Below are 25,000 nucleotides of genomic sequence, written 5' to 3'. Positions count from 1 at the left end.
GAGCTCTATGGCAAATAGGATGGGAAACAGAGCATCAAGCCAGGTATGCTTTAGGACAAACTTCTCTACACTGGACCATACCTTTACTTTACGAGCTATCACAAAGGAGGCGAGGTCCTCAAAGAGACATGTGTATTGCTGCTTTGTGGATTTCCGCAAGGCCTTTGACTCCGTCCCTCGATCTCGTCTGATAGGATGCTTGCAGGAGCTCCAGTTCTCACATGAGATTATATTGGGTGTGATGGCACTATATGAGGCAGTACTCGGCCGAGTACGTGCACCCGGTGGGACCTCGGGAGATATATGTAGCACTATTGGGGTTAAGCAGGGCTGCCCATTCTCACCTACACTCTTTGGCCTATACATTGATGAGATCACAGTATTTGTGGATAGTTTCGGAGGTAGAGGTTCACCATTGGCTCAGACAGTAGTGCCCATATTGCTATATGTTGACGACATTGTCTTGATCTCAGATTCAGCCGAGGGTTTACAGAAACACTTAAATGCATTGGCTAGATTTTGCAGGGAGAGACGTTATGGTCAATTTGGGCAAAACCAAGGTTATGGTCTTCAACACATCTTATGCAATCGCCTCACGATTTTCTTTCATATACAGAGATGATGTCACCAGCCTAGACGTTTCCCAGTATGAAAGGGGTCTGGTGGACTCCAGGATGTTTAAATATTTGGAAAGTACAAGCTTTGGGAATGGGGGATTATCCTAGAATACAAAGAACCACACTCCTAAAATTTAGAAGAGTTGCTATTTTTGGCCCGACTCCGATGGAAATTCTGTTCGCGTCATTACATCTGGAATTGAGCAGATACCAAGAGTTGGCAAAGTGCCTATGACAGAATGTCTACCAGTTGGGATATTTTTAGAGGTAAAGATTATGGAAGGACCCATCTCTTAGATTGGGACATGTGGCAAGAAAGTGGACCAAAGTGAGACAAGTGGCCTGACACTTGTTGTAAAGTGGATCAAAGTGAGACAAGTGGCCTCACACTTGTCACTTCAGCTATTGTGTGGCTCTCCACTTGTCATTGTAGCCTTCTCTTGCCATTTTAGCTCATGGGAGGCCCAAATCTATAAATTGGAGTCCTCTCTCTTCATTAATAGGGGCTCTCTTGCTGCACACTAGCCTCTACCACCGTTACAGGCTGCCCTAATGATGGCTACTCTCTTTCTCTCTCTCTCTCTCTTAGGCTGCCCATGAAGAATACCAGCTGTTGGGGACTGTTTTGGAGGCTTCCATCGCGAAGAAATACTGAAGGCAAGGGTATTTCATCATTTATTATGATTTCTAGCCATTGTACTTGTTGTACCAACCTTTGTACCTGCTGTACCAGCCATTGTACTGGCTGTACCAGTCCTTGTACTACTTGTACTTGCTATACCACCCATTGTATCGACTGTACCAACTTCTGTACTTGCTGTACCAACCATTGTACCTGCTGTACTAGTCACTGTACATGCTGTACCAGCATTTGTACCGGCTGTACCAACCACCGTACCGGCTGTACCAACCACTATACCTACTGTACCAGCCACTGTACCGGTTGTACCTGCTGTATCGGCTGAATGGAGAGTTGTACTTGCTATACCAGCTCTATTGCATGAAGACCCGTGGTTTTTGGGGAAGAATCAGTACCCACACGGAGGTATATGAATTATGTTGTTGGCTCGGCATTTCTACAGCCTATGTTCCGGCTTGGTTGCCTCGTGTTGGGCTATGTTATGGCATTTGTATATGGATAATCCGGCATCTCCCGTGGGGAGAGTAAGGCCCTCAAAGCTTGTACATGATATTATTCTCCTTGGGTAATAAAATACTCCAAGGGGGGGGGGGGAGGTCGGCCCATTCCGGCCTCTATGTGGTGTCACATGTGCAAGATCCATTTTCAGCATTTGTGGATGTTTTTGTCCAGCTTTTATGTTTAAATGTTTTAATCTGCATTGATGGTATCAACAAGTGTGTCAAAGGCCCTAGTCCCCGGGGCGCCGCGAGTTACAGATGCCCCAGTGGAGATGGTGCAGAAGTATGTGTATCTAGGAGTCACTTTTACAGGCCCTTTCTTTTGCATGACCACAGCTACCATTGACCGACTTGCGAGGGGCACGCCTCCCTAGCCCGTATGGAGAGAGTGTTTCTAGGCACATTTCCAAGAACCCTGCACTAAGTGCTGGCTCTTTGATACTCTAGTACGACCAGCGGCTATGTATCGTGCAGCCCTTTGGGGGCCATGCCTAGGGAAGGATCACTGGAGGAGCATAGACAGGCTACAGGTGATGATGTTGTCATGCGTGATCAGGAGTAAGCCATCTGTACCACATGACATTCTACATGCAGAGTTTGGGGTGGCCCCACTGGTTACAGATGCCCTTTTTTAGACTGTCGCTTATATTCAGCATGTATACACGCTTGACAGAGATCGCGTCCCATGACTAGCACTACAGTCCATGCAATTATACGACGAGAGCGATTGAGACGAGCTGGACTGCCCCCCTCCTCACAGACACGGCCACCACCATTACCAACACATGCATGGTACCCTGAGGTAGTCGAGTGGTTTCATGCACATGGCATACAGATGGACCGTCTCCCCACATTTCAGTATAGCCTGGATTCCCCATACCTTGATCTCTCACGTCAGGAGATCAACCAGATCATCCGGTTAGATCTACTCCGGCTACACATACACCAGACATGGGCGTCATCCTCAGAGATTGGTAAGACGTGTGAGTTCTACAGAGATCACTTTTTGAGACTCTCTGAGGATGGATTCTTTGAGATCCCAGGGGCCGGGATACATTCAGATACACGTCACATGCCATGCGTATCACGATCGGCCAGCCTGGAGTATCCTCCCACCACCTCAGAGTAGAGACTAGCAGAGAGGATATCCCACACGAGGAGAGGACATGCACAGTATGCATCACAGGAGCAGTGAGGATGAGGTCCATTATATGCTTAGTTGCCCAGCTTACTATGAGATGCGGGGGACATTCCATTGCCTCTTCCGAGAGGGATTCGGACCACTCACTCGGGAGATACAGTTTGAGGATCAGAGGTGCCTGGGCATGTACTTGATGGAGCTCAGACGACACAGGGATGTAGTGTTGAGGCAGCATGCTGAGAGACAGTCCCGGCTCCGACAAGACACTTGACAAAGAGCCATCACAGATTTCTGCGGTACATACATCCACATCGGAATCTACTGCCCACAACATCAAAGCCCACCACTCATACCCACGCTCCAGCTCCACACCCCAAAGGAGTTCTTAGCGAGAGAGCTCGATACATTCTACGAGCCAGACGTCCCCGACCCAAAGCATCAGGACCCTCCACCACACACAAACACATTCGTGAGGTTCTCTGTCAACATGTCACGCTCCCATCATAGAGGCTTGACGTTCACTCCACCATCAAATTGGTTCTGGCCTAGGCGGGTATCAACATTAGCTGATCACAACATATCTCACTCCACACAGGATCATCTATTGATCACATGTCCTGTTAGATGTTTTCATTTTACTTTTTCTTTCAGTTTTCCATGGCTCAGTATATCCATGGTACCATTGTATTACTTTTGGTCTCATAGGCCCTTGGGGTCTTCCGTAGACGTTAATATAACTCTCTCTCTCCTTCGGCAGGATTTATGGCAGCGATACACTCAAGAGGCTTGGATTACACCCAGTCAGCCTCTACCGCCGAAGATGCTATACTACAGAGATCAGTTTATGCTTATCTCAGCAGATGGATTCATACAGAGACCTGGATACATGGATGTGTACATGCCTCACAGTGCCCGAGTGGTGACCCCCATCCTCAAAGCCGGAGATCAACTTGATCCTAATAACTACAGGACAATCATGATTGGCCACACATTGGCCAAGCTCTATGGATCAGTGATAGAGGCGGAGCTCAGTTCATTTGCAAAGAGCCAAGGATAAAGAGCCTCGGGACAGGCTGGCTTTCGGAGGAGCTACTCTACCCTTGACCACATCTTCACCCTCCGTGCCATCATATGATCATCGAGGAGGGTAGAGCAGGACACCAAAGGATTTATTGCTACTTTGTAGATTTTCGCAAAGCTTTTGATATTGTACCCCGAGCCCGCCTCTTACACTGCCTACAGGAGATCAAAGTCCCATCTCACATGGTTTCAAGCATCATCGCCCTCTATGAGTCTGTCACCGGACGAGTGAGAGCCCCAAGAGGTACATCACAGGAGATTTCCAGCACCATTGGGATGAAAAAGGACTGCCCTCTATCACCCACTCTTTTCGGCCTCTACATTGACGAGATCTCGAGCTTCATTGATGGATTAGGCGGGGCTGGTCCCACACTAGCAGGCATATTGATCCCCATACTACTTTATGCAGATGACATCATCCTCCTCTCATACTCAGCCGAAGGGCTTTAGAGACAGTTGGATGCCTTACATGACTTTTGCACTCAGTGGGACCTCTTTGTTAACCTTGGTAAAACCAAGGTAATGGTCTTCAATCCCTCCCGCCCCGTCAATTCCAGATTGAGCTTCACATATAGAGGGGATCCTGTGGAGATTGTCTCATCCTATGTCTACCTTAGTGTCACTTTCAGTGGCCCACGCTTTACCATGCTTCCCGCAGCACATGCCAGAGTGACGCGGGGATATGCAGCCCTGAGCTTACTTGAGCGGCACTGCTTCTAGGCACATTTCCAGGAGCCCAGGACGAAGGGCTGGCTTTTTGACACCCTCGTCACACCAGCCTTGATGTATGGAGCAGCTTTTTGGGGGCCAAATTTATCTGATGAGGATTGGCAACGAGTTGAGAGGCCCCAAGTCATGATGTTCTCCCGTATGATCCGCAGCAAACCATCCGTCCCACACCAGATTATCCAGGCAAAGTTTGCTGCAGCCCCAATGGTAGTGGAGGCACTGTTCCAGATAGTCACGTACCTTCATCGCATCAGTCACATGGATCCCCACAGGTACCCGAGGCTTGCCCTAGAGTCCTCAAGACAGCTAGCACTTGAGGGGCACTCTTGAGTATGGTATACACTAGTTTCCACTTGGTTCTCAGTATACGGGCTCTGCATGGACCGCCTATCCCCCCTTCAGTATAGTTTGGACTCCCCTTTTTTCCGGCTGTCTCACGAGGATACCAACCGGGTTATCCCGTCAGATCTTCTTAACCTCTACACACATTGCACATGGATCACACCCCCGGAGCTCCCCATGAAGATGAACTTTTACAGAGACCACTTCCTCACACTCACTGAGGATGGATTCATCCAGCAGCCAGGCTACTTGAGTGTTCGCATGTCCCATGCCATGCGGATTGCGATTAGCCAGATACGGGTTTCTTCCCACCGCCTCAAAGTGGAGACAGGTAGAGCTGAGCGCATCTTCAGAGCCGGGAAGCTCGTACGAACACCGAGAGAGGAGAGGATCTGCCGACTATGCCACACAGAGGTTGAGACGGAGGAGCATTACATATGCCGTTGCCCAGTATACTATGAGATCTGCGGGAGGTTTCACTGTCTATTTCGTGAGGGATTCGGTCTACTCTCCAGGATCATTATTGACCTCCAGGACCAGCGTTGCCTGGGCCTCTTCCTGCTTGAGCTCCGCAGACATAGGGACACCTTCTTGAGACACAGGCCCCAGCCACCCTGCCCCCTCCCTCGGCAGCCAACCATCACCAGCTTCTTTCGGACCCAGGAGGTGGAGGAAACCGACATAGTGGATCTTGTGGACCCTCCACGAGCTGCTCTGGACCTACCTTGCCTGAGAGGAGTTACCTCGGACCGAGCCTCTGCACTCCAGCGTGCCTGATGCCCTCGACGCCCCCATCCGCCACGATCACCTCATCAGCTCCAAATCCAAGACATGCTCCACCGCCATCGAGCTACCTTTCCACGTAACATAGCTGAGGGAGACCTCTCGGCCATACTCGTCAACCCCATGCTTGACATTTTGGAGAGTGGTATACCATCTACTCAGAGCTGATGTTGCTCCCATGTTTGTATGTTCTTAGTTTTCCATGACGAGGTTTCCATGGACAGTTTCGTGTCACCCCAGTGAGATAGCTATATTTATGTTTTCATTCTGTTTTATTTTCCATTCCATGGTGAGATATGCCATGGACATTATTGTACCACTTTGGTCTCATAGGCCCATTGGGTCTCATACAGAGCTTTTGAGGCATCTAGACAGCTAGCTGAGGCAGGAGACAAAGGATCATGGTATGCACAGGTCACACATTGGTTCTCACAGCATGGCCTAGACATGGATCATCTACCACCATTCCAGTATGACAGGGATGCACCACATATCCGTCTCTCTCATAGTGAGAGGAACAGAGTATTGAGACAGGATCTATGGCAGCTCTATACACGAGAGACATGGATATCGCCTACACAGCCTCTTCCACCGAAGATGCTATACTACAGAGATAACTTCATGAGTATCACTGATGATGGATTTATAGAGAGGCCTAGATACATGGAGGGCTTTTTACCACACAGCTCCCGAGTGGCTATTGGTCAGCTTAGAGTTTCATCACACCGATTGGAGATTGAGACTCGCAGAGCAGCACGGATCCCCCGAGAGGAGAGGGTATGCAGATTGTGCAAAGAGGAGGAGAGTGAGGAGCATTATGTATGCAGATGCAGAGCATATACAGCCATGAGAGAGAGATATCCCATTTTATTCAGAGAGCCACATTCCCTACGCCAGATCTTTGAGGCAGCAGACCAGCGCATACTGGGGAGATTCATTCTAGACATACAGCGATACAGAGAGACATCATTACAGGCTCAGAGAGCTCCAGAGGGGGGACGACAGACACAGATTACTACATTTTTTCAGAGATCCATCCCCTTCCCAGCCCCTACACGGCAGGGAATTACCCTCCACAGAGCAGAGACACTCAGAGCCCACAGCAGACAAAGGACACCTTGCTTTCGGACACCACGCCTATACCAGAGAGAGATGACAAAGATCAAAGCTCAGTTTCACAGAGAGGGTGCGGAGCGACTCGCTCGCTTCAAAGCACACCCAGGCATGTTCTTCAGGGAGCTGTGAACACCCCCTTCATTGATGTATACCATTTTATACCCCCAGTATGGTACAGGATGGAGCTAGCTAGGTTGCATATCATGATTGTATACTCCATGCATATAGCTTTGCATTCTCCTAGTAGTAGAGCTCCATCCCCTCCACCACTCATTGTACTTATTGCACACCCAGATTCAGCTTTTTAGTTCAGTACTTTTTCATTTTGTTGGGATGACAGAGGATACCCCATACAGGTACACCGATTTGTCTCATAGGCCGAGTTCGGTCTTTTGGAAGACGCTAATAATATCTCTCTCTCTCTCTACATTGATGAGATCTCGAGCTTCATTGACAGATTAGGCAAGGTTGGTCCTACATTGGCAGGCATATTGATCCCCATACTACTTTATGCAGATGACATCGTCGTCCTCTCAGACTCAACCGAGGGGCTTCAGAGACAGTTGGATGCCTTACATGACTTTTGCACTCAGCGGGACCTCTCTATTAACCTTGGTAAAACCAAGGTAATGGTCTTCAATACCTCTCGCCCCTTCACATCCAGATTGAGCTTCACATATAGAGGGGATCCTGTGGAGATTGTCCCATCCTATGTCTACCTTGGTGTCACTTTCAGTGGCCCACGCTTTACCATGGTTCCTGCGCACATGCCAAAGTGACACGGGGATATGCAACCTTGAGCTTACTTGAGCAGCACTGCTTCCATGCACATTTCCAAGAGCCCAGGACGAAGGGCTAGCTTTTTGACACCCTCGTCACACCAGCCTTGATGTATGGAGCAGCCTTCTAGGGGCCATATTTATCCGATGAGGATTGGCCAGGTCATGATGTTCTCCCGTATGATCCATAGAAAACCATCAGTCCCACACCAGATTATCTAGGCAGGGTTTGTTGCAGCCCCGATGGTAGTGGAGGCACTCTTCCAGCCAGTCACATACCTCCATCGCATCAATCACATGGATCCCACCCGAGGCTTGCCCTGGTGTCACCAGCCTAGACATTTCCCAGTATGAAAGGGGTATGGTGGACTCATGGATGTCTAAATATTTGGAAAGTACAAGCTTTGGGGATGGGGGATTATCCTAGAATACAAAGGACCACACTCCTAAAATTTAGAAGAGTTGCTATTTTTTGTCTGACTCCAATTCTGCTCGCGTCATTACATCTCGAATTGAGCAAATACAGGCTGCCCTAAGGATGGCTACTCTCTTTCTCTCTCTCTTTAAGGCTGCCCATAAAGAATTCGAGATGGAATGACACAAACAGAATTTCCATCGGAGTCAGACCAAAAATAGCAACTCTCCTAAATTTTAGGAGTGTGGTCCTTTGTTTTCTAGGATAATCCCCCATTCCCAAAGCTTGTACTTTCCAAATATTTAGACATCCTCAAGTCCACCAGACCCTTTTCATACTGGGAAATGTCCAGGCTGTTGACACCTAGAGTCCTCAAGACAACTAGCACTTGAGGGCCACTCTGGGGTATTGTATGCACAAGTTTCCACTTGGTTCTCAGTATATGGGCTCCGCATGGACCGCCTACCCTCCCTTCAGTACAGTTTGGACTCCCCTTTTCTCCGACTGTCTCATGAGGATACCAACTGGATTATCCGGTTAGATCTTCTCAACCTCTACACCCATTGCACATGGATCACACCTCCAAGCTCCCCACGAAGATGCACTTCTACAAAGATCACTTCCTCACACTCACTAAGGATGGATTCATCCAATAGCCGGGCTACTTGAGTGTTCACATGTCCCATGCCATGCGGATTGCGATTGGCCAGATACGGATTTCATCCCACCGCCTAAGAGTGGAGACAGGTAGAGCTGAGCGCATCTTCAGAGCCAAGAAGCTCATACGGAGACCCAGAGAGGAGAGGATATACTGATTATGCCACACAGAGGTTGAGCCAGAGGAGCATTACATACGCCGCTGCCCAGTATACTATGAGATCCGCGGGAGGTCACACTATCTATTTCGTGAGGGATTTGGTCCACTCTCCAGGACCAACATTGCCTAGGCCTCTTCCTGCTTGAGCTCCGCAGACACAAGGACACTTTCTTGAGGGAGCTTCGGCCCCAACCACCCCGCCCCCTCCCTCGCCAGCCAACCATCACCAGTTTCTTCCGGACCCAGGAGGTGGAGGACACCGACATAGTGGATCTTGTGGACCCTCCACAAGCTGCTTTGGACCTACCTTGCCCGAGAGGAGTCACCTCGGACCTAGCCTCCGCACTTCAGCGTGCCCGATGCCCTCGGCCCCCCCATCGGCCACGATCACCTCATCAGCTCCAGATCCAGGACATGCTCCACCGCCATCGAGCTACCTTTCCACGTGACATAGCTGAGGGAGACCTCTCGGCCATACTCATTAGCCCCATGCTTGATATTTTGGAGAGTGGTATACCATCTACTTGGAGCTGATGTTGCTCTCATGTTTCTATGTTCTTAGTATTCCATGATGAGTTTCCATGGACAGTTTTGTATCAGCCCAGTGAGATAGCTATGTTTAGGTTTTCTCTCTGTTTTATTTTCCATTCCATGATGAGATATGCCATGGACATTATTGTATCACTTTGGTCTCATAGAACCTATTGGGTCTTTAGTAGACGCTTAATATATCTTTCTTTCTTTCTTTCTACGCACACACACACCATATACAGTGGTCATATCACAATGATAAGACAATGCCAAAATTAATCTTGTACCTCTTTTGTTCTAACGGTTTTAGAACCTTACCCAAATCAAGTCCTTTGACTTTATACTGATTAGATCACTCGGAGGATACAGATTAGGGAAGTTGCTTTGCACAGGTTTCAAAACACAAGCTGGAGACCGCGACACCACCTGTAGTGTACTGTCCAGAATTGTGGGAAAATGCCTTTTCTGTCGAAGGCCCAGTAACATCTCCAGTTGCTTCTGTCGGGTAGTGTCCATGATGACATTCAAATACCTTCTCTGCAATGTGATCTTCATGTTCTGTGCCACTGCATACTGCTTCGATTTGGATGGCTCTTCACTGAAAATCTGAAGTATGTGGCTGTGCATAGCTCTAGAGCCTGTGTAGAGGGTTGCATGTACATCTCCTGCATTCAGGAAAAGGCCTGCAAGCACAGAAATCGGAGAAGGTAATGTTGCTTCTTTGAACTCTTCTACAGCCATGTCATACCTTCTCCATGCCTCATCAGGGCAAGGATGTACCCATGTGGTTGTCCTTGTATTGTGGTCAATGTAGAAAACTTTCCCCGTTACAGCATCACACCGACTTTCCCAGCCTGGCGGAAGAGGAGAAAACGCACCCCTGGTAGGATCTCTCTCCCTATTGAAAGATGAGCGTGACTCGAGAGCCCTGTTTGAGTTTAGAGATAGACCCAATTGTCTGCACTGCTCAACTAAGACTTGTAGAGCAGAGAAGAAGCTAGCAGCATTAGTCCTATCCAAAGAATCTGCACAGTTGAAACGCATCACTCCCTTCTGTGTATTTGATATAATGAACATACCACCCATCAGACCAGTGTTCTGTACTACTAAGGCATTTGGGATTTTCCTTTTATCAGAAAGTGTGAAGTATCCAATCTTAAAACCCATGTCTAGAGCGTAAGGCTTCAACAGCTGCCATAAGCCATCCACAGTTCCCACATCCCCCAAAAGCTTGATTTGTGTATGCCAATCATAGCTAATCAAGGCAATATTCATGCCTGATGGTATATCTGTGCTGTTAACAAAGTCTACACACTTCTGGAAGTGATAAGACAAGACTGTTTCAGGCTTTCCAGCACCATGTCGGAGCAGATTTACACAAACAATGGGTACTGAGGACTTCTCTTTGGTGCTGGGCATGCTAGAGTATTGTTCTCCATAGCGTAGACTCAGCCTTGAAAAATACAGGTCAGCACCTTTGTATGGCTCCTTTTCACTCACAGATATCTCTGCTTCTCCAACAGTTGATTTGATCTCTGCTTTCCACCAGATGGGCACGGTGCCACGGCGCCAAACATAAACACTAAAAGGAATAGATTTATCTAGCGAGAATACTGATGGCCAAACAACCTGCTCGCACTCGACTTCATTGCCTGTAAAAACAATGACAAAATACAATAAATTGGAATCGTCAAACCAGGAGCTTCTTGAATTTGAGATGAAGTTAGAATGGTGACGAAAGAAAACAGGGAGCCAAGCAAACTTTGTGCTGAAAACCATACAGAATTGGCATGCTGACAAGAGACATGGCAATACGACAGCTTTTGACAGGCTCCACCTAACATAGATTACATCACACAATCTTTAACTGGCACTACAGAAATACGAAGGTGAGAGACCTGAGGGGCTAGTCCCCCACCTTCCTCCTCATACGGCATGACGATCGCGGCCTTAGTGACCCCAGCAACTGTGCCCCACATAACAGTGCGGGCTACACCCCCATCCATAGTGAAAATGCGCAGGATCCTCTGCCAAACCTACTGTGCCTTCCAGCAATCCCAAAGACAATGACGCTAAGACTCCTGGGGATGGCCACACCTCTCAAATCATGCTGTCTAACCCCTAACACTAACCAACCCCCAAGCTCCTATGTGCCAGCTGCCACATGAAGAGGGTGATCTTCTGTAAACAAAAACTATCCCAAAGCTGCTTCCAGAAATCTGAGAGAAAGTGTGACGGGACGCCCTGGGACTGCCAGTGTCCTACTGCTATTGGAGTGCCATCAACCTCTGACATCTGAATCCTATGGCCCAGCCATGCAGTGTAAGCAAAAAAGGGGGTGCTAAGCATCTCCTCACTGTCTTCTGGAACATGCCATGTCCAGTCTCTCGGGTTCCACTTGAGACTCGTGAGAGGCCAGCCCTCCCAAATCCATAACCGCCAAAGTCTCTCTCTGGCCACCTTGGCCGATGGAGGACTGATGACAGATGTGCCACTCAAGTGCATGAAAACCAGTCACCCTCACCCTCACCCTCTGCAAGGTGCATCCCCGGAAATCCTGTAAGGGGGTCTCCGCTCTCTCCAGTCTACCATGAAGTCCAATACAGAAGGTAAGGCAGAGCTCTCATCCGCACCATGAACTACCAGAGATATATCGTGCCTAGTGAACACTCCCAACCACTGCAGGGGAGGAGGGTCCGCTATTCGGGCCAGCCACTCCGGAGGGATGGAGGAGCTGATGTCGACGAGGCTAAGTCTATCTCCGCCCCGGATCCCAATAAGGCCCCTCTCTTGGGCCTCTAGGGGTAGCTGTCTGAATGTCAGCCAATCTCCAAGTGACCTAGTGGGGCCCGTGCTCAAAGCTCCCCATGATACGTGCAAGCGAGCCCGAGCATGTGACCACTAGAGGGACGGACCATGGGGTTCCAGATCAGAGTCCGTTGAAGACACTCCATGGAGGCTACTAGAGCTGACTGCTAAAGGGCTAGCCTAAGATGATCCTAAGCACGCAAGAGATTGGCTACAAATCTGTCCTCACATGCTAGGCTAAAGCCACATGCCTGCATCTCTGTGAAAATCCATCTCGTGCTTTGAAGCCAAGGGCCTCCCAAGATCGCGGTGCCGACAGAGATCCTAGCCAGGAGGAAGTCCTTCCAAGACTCACCACCCAAAAGGAGACCTCGAACAATCAACTTGCCCAATAGGGCATGGTTTTGAATGGAGGGGTCAATGATGCATAGGCCCCCTCTGCGTCGGGGCAGCTGAATGGTCACTCTCCAAGCCACCTTGGCCCGGGCAGGTCTCTTGTCGTTGCCAGCCCCCAAAAAGTTCTAGATCAAATGCTAAACTTGACCAACATAGGCCCTGGAGAAAGACCAGCAAGAGGTGATGCACCACATGGTGGCGAGAAGAACCTGGTTCACCATCACAACCCGGCCAGCTAAGAAAAGACTGGCGAAACTCCAATATAGTAGCTTCTTCCGAATGCTTCGAAGAAGAGGGGCTAGTTGGTGCTCACGGGAGATGTCAATGCCAACTTGGCATCTAAGATAATGAACTGGAGTGTCCCTCAGGACCCACTGAAAAGCCTCTACTGGACGCCAAGTCGGGGTGAGTGATGAACCAACCCAAAATCTACACGACTTGTGCCAGTTGGTCTCTAGATGCACAACAGAAGATCTCAATCACCTCGGCGAATCTTTGGAGGTTCCCCTCGTCCCCCGACAGGTATGCTGCCATGTCATCAGCGAACTCGGAATCAAGCAAGTCCTCCTGCGCACGTATAGAAAGATGCAATCCTTGGAGCCCAATCTCCTGGGCGGAGAGATAACTACTCATGGCCTCGACGACAAACAAGAAGAGATAAGTGTGAGAATATATGAATATGAAGCAGAAGCAAGTAGAGATCAACTTAGAGAAAGTTGAGAGCCGAGAACTGAAATATTGAATTAATTATAAATGAACAGTGTCCATGCTTATATACATATCTGTAGAGCCAGTCGGTTGTAGCAGAAAGACATAGAGATTGTTGTCTGCAAAGCATCTTTTGAATCCAAGGGAAACAGAGAATGCATCAATTATATCATAACACGCCTTGGGTGTCTGTTTCAAAGCATAAAGGACTTCGTGCAATCTGCACACCTTACCCTCATATCTAGGAACCTGAAAACCTTGAGATTGTTCAACATACACCTCCTCATGTAAGTCACCATTAAGAGAGGCACACTTGACATCCACTTGCTAAACCTGCCAATGCCCATGAGCAGAAAGAGCAAGAACTGTCCAAATGGTGGTGTATCTGGCTGTAGAAGCAAAAGTTTCCTCATAATCCACTCCCACAATCTTAGAGTACCCTTTTGCAACCAATTTGGCTTTGTGTTTGTACAGAGATCCATCAGCATGAAACTTGGTCTTAAAGACCCACTTGACCCCAATGACCTGTCGATGCAGAGGCCAATCCACAAGCTCCCATGTACAATTCCTCTCAATGGAATCGATCTCGACCTCATGGTTGCCTGCTACTCAAGAAGAGCAAGATCCTCTTAAGCTGTAGTAGGCTCATATGACTATATCACTGTACTCATCAGGGCAAGGTTACAAGAATGACGAAGGTGCTATACTCTCTGTGCCCGTGTCAAAGATTGTGCTGAAGAATTAGCAAGCTGATGAAGTTCCATATCGGAGAGATGAGAATCACGATCAGTGGTTTCCAACCATTGGGGACTCTTGGGGACAATCCTCCGTTGCACAAGAGCAGGAGGAAGAGGAGAAGCCAAGGTACGAGGAAGTGGAGGTGGAGAGGTAGGGGGTAAAGAAGGTGATTGGTGGTGGAGTTGGGGTGGCCAAGGAAGGAGGAGGGACCTTGATGGTAAGCCCAAGATGAGAGCAAGAATCATCTAATGAGAGTTCAACAAACTGAATATTGCACGAAATCACCAAGGATTGCGATTCCAGATCCCATAATCTGTAAGCTTTGGAATGAGAGCTATATCCAAGGAATTTGCACTTTGTAGACTTGGGATCAAATTTGGATCTGTCAAAATCAAGGATATGAACATAGGCATCACAAGCGAAAACCCTAAAATGAGAGACGAAAGGTTTATGTCTAGTAAAAGCCTCCTCTGGAGTCATATGAGAAACCACCTTTGTACGAGAACGGTAACAGGAGTGCTCACAGCTTCTCCCCAGAATGAGGGAGGAAGATCAGAAGAAGAAAGCATGGTACGAGCCATCTCTTGAACAGTCCTATTCTTGCGTTCTACCACACCATCCTATTGAGTAGTGTGAGGTGTGGAAAATTGACAGCTTATACCTTTGTGTCAGCAAAAATTATGGAAGGCTTTGGAGATGAATTCTCCTCCATTGTCGGAGCAGACTTGTCGAAGCTTTTGTGTGGTCACCGTCTCAACCAAAGTCACCCGCTCTTGGAAGCAAGAGAAAGCTTGAGAATTTTCTACCAAGAGATAAACCCAAACTTTGCATGAGTAATCATCAATAATAAGCATAAAGTACGTAGCTCCTCCTAGGGTAGTAGTTTGCATGGGGCCGTACAAGTCCATATGAATGAGCTCCACAATATGAGTACCCTCGTGAGGAAAGGCATCTTAGTGTTGCTTGCCATGAAGACAAGCCACACAAGTGGAGTGGGAGGGTTTCAGTGGTGAAAAACCCTTGACCATCTGCTGAGAAGACAACAACTGCAGAGAAGTATAATTCACATGCCCGAAGCAAGAATGCCACAAATCCGTTTCCACATTAGCTACCAAGGCATGATAGCTGTGAAGAAGTTGCAACAGATGAGATTGGAACTCAGTCAAAGAGCCACCAAAGTCCTCAACCGATAAAGACCACCTTCTAGATACATGTGGCAACAATCTGCAAGGTGCTGGTGCCAATGATCTCAAGGACAGAACTGTCAAAGTAGACACCATATCCTTTCTCCGCAATCCGAAAACTAAAAGGAGATTGCTGGAGAGCGTGGGAACATGAGGCACAACCCGAATGGTAGAAGGTTGGCCCAGGGAAGAGTTAAGCCGCACATTACCAACCGAAGAGGCCTCCAAGTTGGAAGCATCACCAATGGACACTATCAAAGAGCTGGACGAATGTCATGAAGAAGAAGGGTCTCGGAAGTACCTGGTCTTCTTTCTCATGGCCCTATCCTGAAACATGCCAACAATGATATGTACATCAGGAGTAGAAGGAAGAAGTGATATAGTATCACAAAAAGCAGAGAAAGTCTCAGGCAATTTGGCAAGGAGCCAATTGACAAAGTCCTCATCAGTAGCTTTGCTCCCCAACGAGACCAACTGCTTCTTTTTTTTTTTTCCGAGAAAAGATCCTTTCATTAGTTAAATAAAAACGCCCGTAGGGCTACAAAAGATCTCTCCTGCTCATAAGGAATCCAACAAAGCTTGAGGCCATCAAGAATTGACCAGAATTGAAATCAGTACGTGAGGTGCCCAATTTCTTGGGGTTATGCTCCTATTACAAGAGATTCATTAGAAACAGAGCAGTGAATACAGCAAGGCAGCCCGGGAGACTCTCCCTAGGTACTGCAAAATACAAGCATCAGTACAGAGGACTGAGGGCTAAATCATACAATAGGGGGGGGAGGGGGGGGGGGGGGGGGGGGGGAAGCCAAACAGGTGGCCTGTAATGCCAACGGGGGGATCCCGTGTGTAAGGTGTAGAAGGGGCCTCTGCGCCAGGTGGTGTGAAAAGCCTGGCGCCGCAAGATCGCCTCATCCGAGTCGCCCCGAATGCGGTCATACTGTCCTCGCAGGGTGTGGATCACCTCCTGCCAAATCCCCCATACAGTCTCTGCTGGTGGCTCCAGTCTCCCCTCAAAGGCCGTGAAACACCAGGCCCTCCAGGTGAACCAGATGGTGAGGCTGCTGAGGAGCTCCCATCGTAAATCCCTCTCCTGTGTCCAGCTGGCGGACGAGAAATCCGGTGCCGGAACCAAGCGAGGCTGGCCCCTAATGAATCTGATGGCCTGACTGTCCTGTTCCATCTCATAGCCCATAGCAGGCCCTGACGAAGTCGACCAAGCAGCGGCACCCCACGTAAACATACCCTCTGGAGAGAGGGGGACCAGAATACGCAGCATCCGCAGCCAAATCTGCTGCACCTGAGGGCAATCCCAAAGGCAATGTCTCTGTGTCTCCATAGGGTGGCCGCATCAGACGCAGGCCGCCGGAAGACCGCTGTAAACAAGCCAGGTGCCAACTGCTGAGCCCCTGTGGGTGACCAGCCACTGGAAAGTCGAGATCCTGCGGGCCTGTCGACTAGCCCAGAGCCAAGCCCAAAAATCCTCCAGGAACTCCTGTGAGAGTCCCTGTAGCCGGCAATGCCCCGCTCTGCAGCTGGAGAGACCATCCTCCTCGCCGTCAAAATATGCCGCCGCAACCGAACAGTATACTGGAAAAAGGTGATCTCGGTGGCCTCAAGGGATGCATAAGGATCATGCCACTCGTACTCCCCAGGGTCCCACTATAGCCGGGCCAAGGGGGGCGCTGCATATGCCCATATGCGCCAATCCGGGAGCACATCAGCAAGGTCGGGGTCAATATGCCACTTCAGAGAAGCGGCGGCCACAACCTGTATCCTCTGAAAGGTGCACTCTGCAACCAAAGGCGACTCCATCTCCACTCTCTGAAGTCTGCCCTCATCCTGAATCTCATAGTAGAGGCATCTACCATCCTCGGTGCAAGCTCTGACAGCAATCAGGATCCCAACTGTGTAAAGGCTCCCATCCACCGTGGGGTCACTGGCTCGAAAGGCGTGAACCACTCCTCTGTGAGTGCCTCCTGAATATCATCCCTCATAATCAACCCCCCTCTGAAGTGACTCAGCCTCTCCACCTGGATCTCCTCTGGGAGACTGCAGAAGGCCTGCCAGTCTCCAAAACTATGTGCTGGGCCTGCCGCTAAAGGTCCCCAGGCTAGACGAGGCCGAGAACCCAGCATATGACCCTGCTCTGTGTAACTCGCAGCAGCGGGTGCCCGGGGGACTAGGGCCTTTGACACACTTGTTGATACCATCAATGCATATTAAAACATTTAAACATGGCCACAGCCTTAACACATATCCATCATCACTTTGCATAAAACATAAAGCTGGACAAAACATCCACAAATGCTGAAAAGGGAGCTTGCACATGTGACACCGCATAGAGGCCGGAATGGGCCGACCCCCCCCTTGGAGTATTTTATTACCCAAGGAGAATAATATCATGTACAAGCTTTGAGGGCCTTACTCTCCCCACGGGAGATGCCGGATTATCCATATACAAATGCCATAACACAGCCCAACACAAGGCAACTGAGCCAGAACATAGGCTGTAGAAATGCCGAGCCAACAATATAATCCATATACCTCCGTGTGGGTACTGATTCTTCCCCAAAAACCACGGGTCTTCATGCAATAGAAAGGGTACAGCAAGTACAACTCTCCATTCAGCCGGTGCAGCAGGTACAATGGCTGGTACAGCCCGTACGATGGCTGGTACAACAGGTACAGCAAGTACGGAAGCTGGTACAGCAAGTACAGTGGCTGATACAGCAGGTACAGTGGCTGGTACAGCAGGTACAGTGGCTGGTACAGCTGGTGCGGTGGCTGGTACAGCAGGTACAGCAAGTACAAATGCTGGTACAACACATACAATGGCTAGAAATCATAATAAATGATTGAATACCCTTGCCTTCAGTATTTCTTCGCGATGGAAGCCTCCAAAACAGTCCCCAACAGCCGGTATTCTTCATGGGCAGCCTTCAAGAGAGAGAGAAAGAAAGTAGCCATCATTAGGGCAGCCTGTAACGGTGGTAGAGGCTAGTGTGCAGCAAGAGAGCCTCTCTTAATGAAGAGAGAGGGCTCCAATTTATAGATTTGGGCCTCCCATGAGCTAAAATGGCAAGAGAAGGCTACAATGACAAGTGGAGAGCCACACAATAGCTGAAGTGACAAGTGTGAGGCCACTTGTCTCACTTTGATCCTTTTTCTAACAAGTGTCAGGCCACTTGTCTCACTTTGGTCCACTTTCTTGCCACATGTCCCAATCTCAGAGATGGGTCCTTCCATAATCTTTACCTCTAAAAATATCCCAACTGGTAGACATTCTGTCATAGGCACTTTGCCAACTCTTGGTATCTGCTCAATTCCAGATGTAATGACGCGAACAGAATTTCCATCAGAGTCGGGCCAAAAATAGCAACTCTTCTAAATTTTAGGAGTGTGGTTCTTTGTATTCTAGGATAATCCCCCATTCCCAAAGCTTGTACTTTCCAAATATTTAAACATCCTGGAGTCCACCAGACCCCTTTCATACTGGGAAACGTCTAGGCTGGTGACATCATCTCTGTATATGAAAGAAAATCGCGAGGCGATTGCATAAGATGTGTTGAAGACCATAACCTTGGTTTTGCCCAAATTGACCATAACGTCTCTCCCTGCAAAATCTAGCCAATGCATTTAAGTGTTTCTGTAAACCCTCGGCTGAATCTGAGATCAAGACAATGTCGTCAACATATAGCAATATGGGCACTACTGTCTGAGCCAATGGTGAACCTCTACCTCCGAAACTATCCACAAATACTGTGATCTCATCAATGTATAGGCCAAAGAGTGTAGGTGAGAATGGGCAGCCCTGCTTAACCCCAATAGTGCTACATATATCTCCCGAGGTCCCACCGGGTGCACGTACTCGGCCGAGTACTGCCTCATATAGTTCCATCACACCCAATATAATCTCATGTGAGAACTGGAGCTCCTGCAAGCATCCTATCAGACGAGATCGAGGGACGGAGTCAAAGGCCTTGCGGAAATCCACAAAGCAGCAATACACATGTCTCTTTGAGGACCTCGCCTCCTTTGTGATAGCTCGTAAAGTAAAGGTATGGTCCAGTGTAGAGAAGTTTGTCCTAAAGCATACCTGGCTTGATGCTCTGTTTCCCATCCTATTTGCCATAGAGCTCATCATGTCCTCTAGTACTGCCCCATAGATTTTGGCCATTGTGTGACCAATCATGATAGTCTTGTAGTTACCTGGGTCCATGGGATCTCCTGCTTTGTGGATGCCGGATTATCCATATACAAATGCCATAACACACCCCAACACAAGGCAACTGAGCCGGAACATAGGCTGTAGAAATGCCCAGCCAACAATATAATCCATATACCTCCGTGTGGGTACTTATTCTTCCCCAAAAACCACGGGTCTTCATGCAATAGAAAGAGTACAGCAAGTACAACTCTCCATTCAGCCGGTACAGCAGGTACAATGGCTGGTACAGCCGGTACAGTGGCTGGTACAGCAAGTACAGTGGCTGATACAGCAGGTACAGTGGCTGGTACAGCAAGTACAGAAGCTGGTACAGGTGGTACGGTGGCTGGTACAGCAGGTACAGCAAGTACAAATGCTGGTACGACACATACAATGGCTAGAAATCATAATAAATGATTGAATACCCTTGCCTTCAGTATTTCTTCGCGATGGAAGCCTCCAAAACAGTCCCCAACAACCGGTATTCTTCATGGGCAGCCTTCAAGAGAGAGAGAAAGAAAGTAGCCATCATTAGGGCAGCCTGTAACGGTGGTAGAGGCTAGTGTGCAGCAAGAGAGCCTCTCTTAATGAAGAGAGAGGGCTCCAATTTATAGATTTGGGCCTCCCATGAGCTAAAATGGCAAGAGAAGGCTACAATGACAAGTGGAGAGCCACACAATAGCTGAAGTGACAAGTGTGAGGCCACTTGTCTCACTTTGATCCTTTTTCTAACAAGTGTCAGGCCACTTGTCTCACTTTGGTCCACTTTCTTGCCACATGTCCCAATCTAAGAGATGGGTCCTTCCATAATCTTTACCTCTAAAAATATCCCAACTGGTAGACATTCTGTCATAGGCACTTTGCCAACTCTTGGTATCTGCTCAATTCCAGATGTAATGACGCGAACAGAATTTCCATCGGAGTCGGGCCAAAAATAGCAACTCTCCTAAATTTTAGGAGTGTGGTCCTTTGTATTCTAGGATAATCCCCCATTCCCAAAGCTTGTACTTTCCAAATATTTAAACATCCTTGAGTCCACCAGACCTCTTTCAGACTGGGAAATGTCCAGGCTGGTGACATCCTCCCCAACTTCTTAAAAGTTGTCCGCAACTTTAAGCTTCAAGCCATATATTCAAGATATAATCATGTCCCATCGATTGGGCGAGACGAGACAGTCTCAAAAATCCAATATAACTGAAGATTCCATGTCCCAAAGAAATGGGCGAGACTAAATAAGTCTCCATAATACCAATATCAAAATCATGTCCCAAGATAAATGGGCGAGACAAAACAGTCCCATAAGTCCAGATAGCATAATCCATGCCAATGCATATGAAATTCAGCATTTAGAAAACAATGGTATGTCGATGTAGATCACCAAGGAGCTGCCTTGACGCCCGGCCCGACTTCAGTGCCCATATTCTCTACCATTGGCTCTATGTTCTACCAAGCAAGGTAGGAACATCTTGAAGAGCACTTAGGACAAGAGAAATACTACACAGGGCGGCTAAACAAGGAGTCCTGAAAACAATCACTCGCAGGCATAGATAACATGGTGTTCCATACGCATTTCTGCTACACATAGTTTATAGGCATTTCGGCCACCAACTCACACTACCCTCTCAAGTGCCCATGTTCCCTTCCATCTGCTCTCTATTGTTCCACCCACACATGGTAGAAACAATCTTCAAGAGAACACGTAGGACAAGAGAACACTACACAGGGTATGTTGTGCTTGTCACTACCCTTTGAAGTGCCCATGTTCCCTTCCATCTGCTCTCTATTGTTCCACCCTCACATGGTAGAAACAATCTTCAAGAGAGCACGTAGGACAAGAGAACACTACACAAGGTAAGTGAACCATGAGTTCCATAAGTCCAATGCATCCCAAATAAAGGGAGCCAAAAAGAATATCCCATCCCAGTAAAAGGGAGCCATAAACATAATCCATAAACCTGAGGATGGATCCAAATTCCTAGAAAAGAAGTCTAGGAATCCATACACCTGTATACCATAATCCTTGTATACCATAACTCTTACCACATACTCCGTGCTAACCACACACCTTGGAGTAGAGGTGGACTTTATCCATAAAAGCATCATATCCATGAAATATCCAAAGATTTCTTCTCTATAAACTCGGACAGATTCGTCCATAAAAATTGCTTGTGAAGCCCAATATCTATATAAATCTCGTCCAAGAAAGAAATCTCCATGGATATAATCCATCCCAATAAAGGGAGCCATGAAAAGAATTCATCCCATTAAAGGGAGCCATAAACAATGTTTCCCTGAAACCATCTCAAGGCAAACAACAACACCTTTCTCCTTGCATAGCTATACAAGGGTTAGTGAACATCAAAAACACTTCATAGCAAAAGCACTAACTTTGCAAACTCAAAGTATACTTAGCTTTTCTTTGCCAGGTTGGTCATGAAGCCAAAAGAAATATCTCGTCACCATATCCTTAAGATATCCTGAGATATATCTCCATATAGCTTGCCTGTACGCTTGATAATATAATCCACAATATCCATATGGAAAGAGTGCTAAACGTGTGCACATAAAGCCAACTTCACACTTCCACGATAAATTTTGTGAATTCATAAATCCTTAGACCAAGCTGTCTATTGCTCATGCTCTTGCTTCATAGGCTCTGAAGTGGCTGGCCATGCTTAATAGCAATGATGGTAAGTGTGGTCCCCACTTGAGATCTTTTCTCTTCCTTATTGATAGAAGGAAGCCTCCGCTTCCAAGAAAGCCTATGCTCTGATACCAATGAAACTCGCGGCGGGTGGTGCCCAGGGGACTAGGGCCTTTGACACACTTGTTGATACCATCAATGCATATTAAAACATTTAAACATGGCCACAGCCTTAACACATATCCATCATCACTTTGCATAAAACATAAAGCTGGACAAAACATCCACAAATGCTGAAAATGGAGCTTGCACATGTGACACCGCATAGAGGCCGGAATGGGCCGACCCCCCCCTTGGAGTATTTTATTACCCAAGGAGAATAATATCATGTACAAGCTTTGAGGGCCTTACTCTCCCCACGGGAGATGCCGGATTATCCATATACAAATGCCATAACACAGCCCAACACAAGGCAACTAAGCCGGAACATAGGCTGTAGAAATGCCGAGCCAACAATATAATCCATATACCTCCGTGTGGGTACTTATTCTTCCCCAAAAACCACGGGTCTTCATGCAATAGAAAGAGTACAGCAAGTACAACTCTCCATTCAGCCGGTACAGCAGGTACAATGGCTGGTACAGCCGGTACAGTGGCTGGTACAGCAAGTACAGTGGCTGATACAGCAGGTACAGTGGCTGGTACAGCAAGTACAGAAGCTGGTACAGCTGGTACGGTGGCTGGTACAGCAGGTACAGCAAGTACAAATGCTGGTACAACACATACAATGGCTAGAAATCATAATAAATGATTGAATACCCTTGCCTTCAGTATTTCTTCGCGATGGAAGCCTCCAAAACAGTCCCCAACAGCCGGTATTCTTCATGGGCAGCCTTCAAGAGAGAGAGAAAGAAAGTAGCCATCATTAGGGCAGCCTGTAACGGTGGTAGAGGCTAGTGTGCAGCAAGAGAGCCTCTCTTAATGAAGAGAGAGGGCTCCAATTTATAGATTTGGGCCTCCCATGAGCTAAAATGGCAAGAGAAGGCTACAATGACAAGTGGAGAGCCACACAATAGCTGAAGTGACAAGTGTGAGGCCACTTGTCTCACTTTGATCCTTTTTCTAACAAGTGTCAGGCCACTTGTCTCACTTTGGTCCACTTTCTTGCCACATGTCCCAATCTAAGAGATGGGTCCTTCCATAATCTTTACCTCTAAAAATATCCCAACTGGTAGACATTCTGTCATAGGCACTTTGCCAACTCTTGGTATCTGCTCAATTCCAGATGTAATGACGCGAACAGAATTTCCATCGGAGTCGGGCCAAAAATAGCAACTCTCCTAAATTTTAGGAGTGTGGTCCTTTGTATTCTAGGATAATCCCCCATTCCCAAAGCTTGTACTTTCCAAATATTTAAACATCCTGGAGTCCACCAGACCTCTTTCAGACTGGGAAATGTCCAGGCTGGTGACACTCTGTGCGAACCGCTGGGCTCCAGATGAGCGGCTGTCTAGCCCGCTCCTCAACACAAGAAGGAGGTCGCTGAGAGAGCCCCGATCTCAGCAGCTCCCAAGCTCTCAGGATGCTCAAAGCAAATCTGTCCTCCCATCCTCTACTGAGGCTTGTCCTCCTCATCTCTATGAAGATCCAGCGAATCTCTGGTGCCCAACTACCCCCTGCTGGGGGAGCCCGAGCCTGCAGCCACTGCAAGAGAAGCTCTTTCCAAGGCTCAGCGCCTGGAAGCAGCCCCCGAACAATAAGCTTCCCCAATAAGCCTCTACTCTGATCGACTGGATCTATAATGCCCGAGCCTCCCTGAGCCAGCGGAAGTGTAATAACTGCCCATGCAACCTTTGCCCGAGCTGACTGACCGTCCCGCCCAGACCAAAGAAAGTTCCTGATCAGCCTCTGTACCTGGCTGATGCAAGAGCTCGAGAAGATCCAGCAAGACGTAATGTACTACATGGTCGCTAACAGCACCTGATTTGCCACCACCACCCTCCCAGCCAAGGATAGTCAAGCTGTACTCCAATACAAAAGCTTCTTCCGAATGCTCAGAAGAAGCGGGGCAATCTGCTGCTCAGGTGACAAATCTAGTCCAATCTGGCATCCCAAATACCGCACTGCTGTGCCAAGAGGAATCCATCTAAAACCGGGGTTCGGGCTCCATGCCGGAGTGGGAGCACTACTGATCCAAAAGGCCACTGTCTTGCGCCAGTTGATCAATGCTCCCGAAGCTGCACTAAAAACCTGGAGCGACTGCTCTGCCCGAAGAAGATTGGCCTCTTGGCCATGCAAAAATAAGCCCGTGTCGTCTGCAAACTCAGCATCAAGCAGGTCCTCATAAGCCCGTGTCGTCTGCAAACTCAGCATCAAGCAGGTCCTCCCCCCGGACTGGGAGCTGGAGTCCTCTCAAACCAACCTCCTCTGCCGTCAAATACATGCTCATAGGCTCCGCAAAGAAGAGAAAAAGAAAAGGGGCGAGGGGACACCCCTGACGGATTGATCTGGTCAGCTCAAAACTCGGCCCCCGTCCTCCTGCAATCAAAACCTGGCTACGAGCTGTGGAATACAGAGCCGCCACCCCTCTGATCCATCCTGGCTCAAAGCCCAGGCGAAGCATAGTGCCCTCTAAGAAACCCCAATCAACTCTATCGTATGCCTTCTCAAAATCGAGAAGCATCACGACCAAGTCCTCGCCAAGAAATCTAGCTCGGGCCGTCGCCTCCCAGAAAGTAAAGATGTTGTCAAGGATACTGCGCTCCTTGACGAATCCTGTCTGGGTAGCATGAATCAACTCCCCCAGGAAGGGCTGGATCCTCAAA

General features: G+C 48.3%; 1 protein-coding gene across 1 annotated transcript in view; it reads right to left on the bottom strand.

The window, feature by feature from the left end:
- SAC9 (sacI homology domain-containing protein / WW domain-containing protein) overlaps positions 1 to 25,000 on the bottom strand; it is a 101,073-nt gene that overhangs the window by 26,907 nt on the left and 49,166 nt on the right. The window contains exon 4 of the mRNA XM_086785178.1: positions 9,809 to 11,142. Coding sequence (XP_086641304.1) covers positions 9,809 to 11,142 — 1,334 coding nt within the window. The remainder of the gene's footprint in view (positions 1 to 9,808; positions 11,143 to 25,000) is intronic.

This window comes from Cibotium barometz, chromosome 48 (genome assembly GCF_041138505.1).
Source record: "Cibotium barometz isolate CiBa-2024 chromosome 48, ASM4113850v1, whole genome shotgun sequence".
Lineage (NCBI taxonomy): Eukaryota > Viridiplantae > Streptophyta > Polypodiopsida > Cyatheales > Cibotiaceae > Cibotium > Cibotium barometz.
This window is presented reverse-complemented; position numbering and strand designations above follow the sequence as displayed.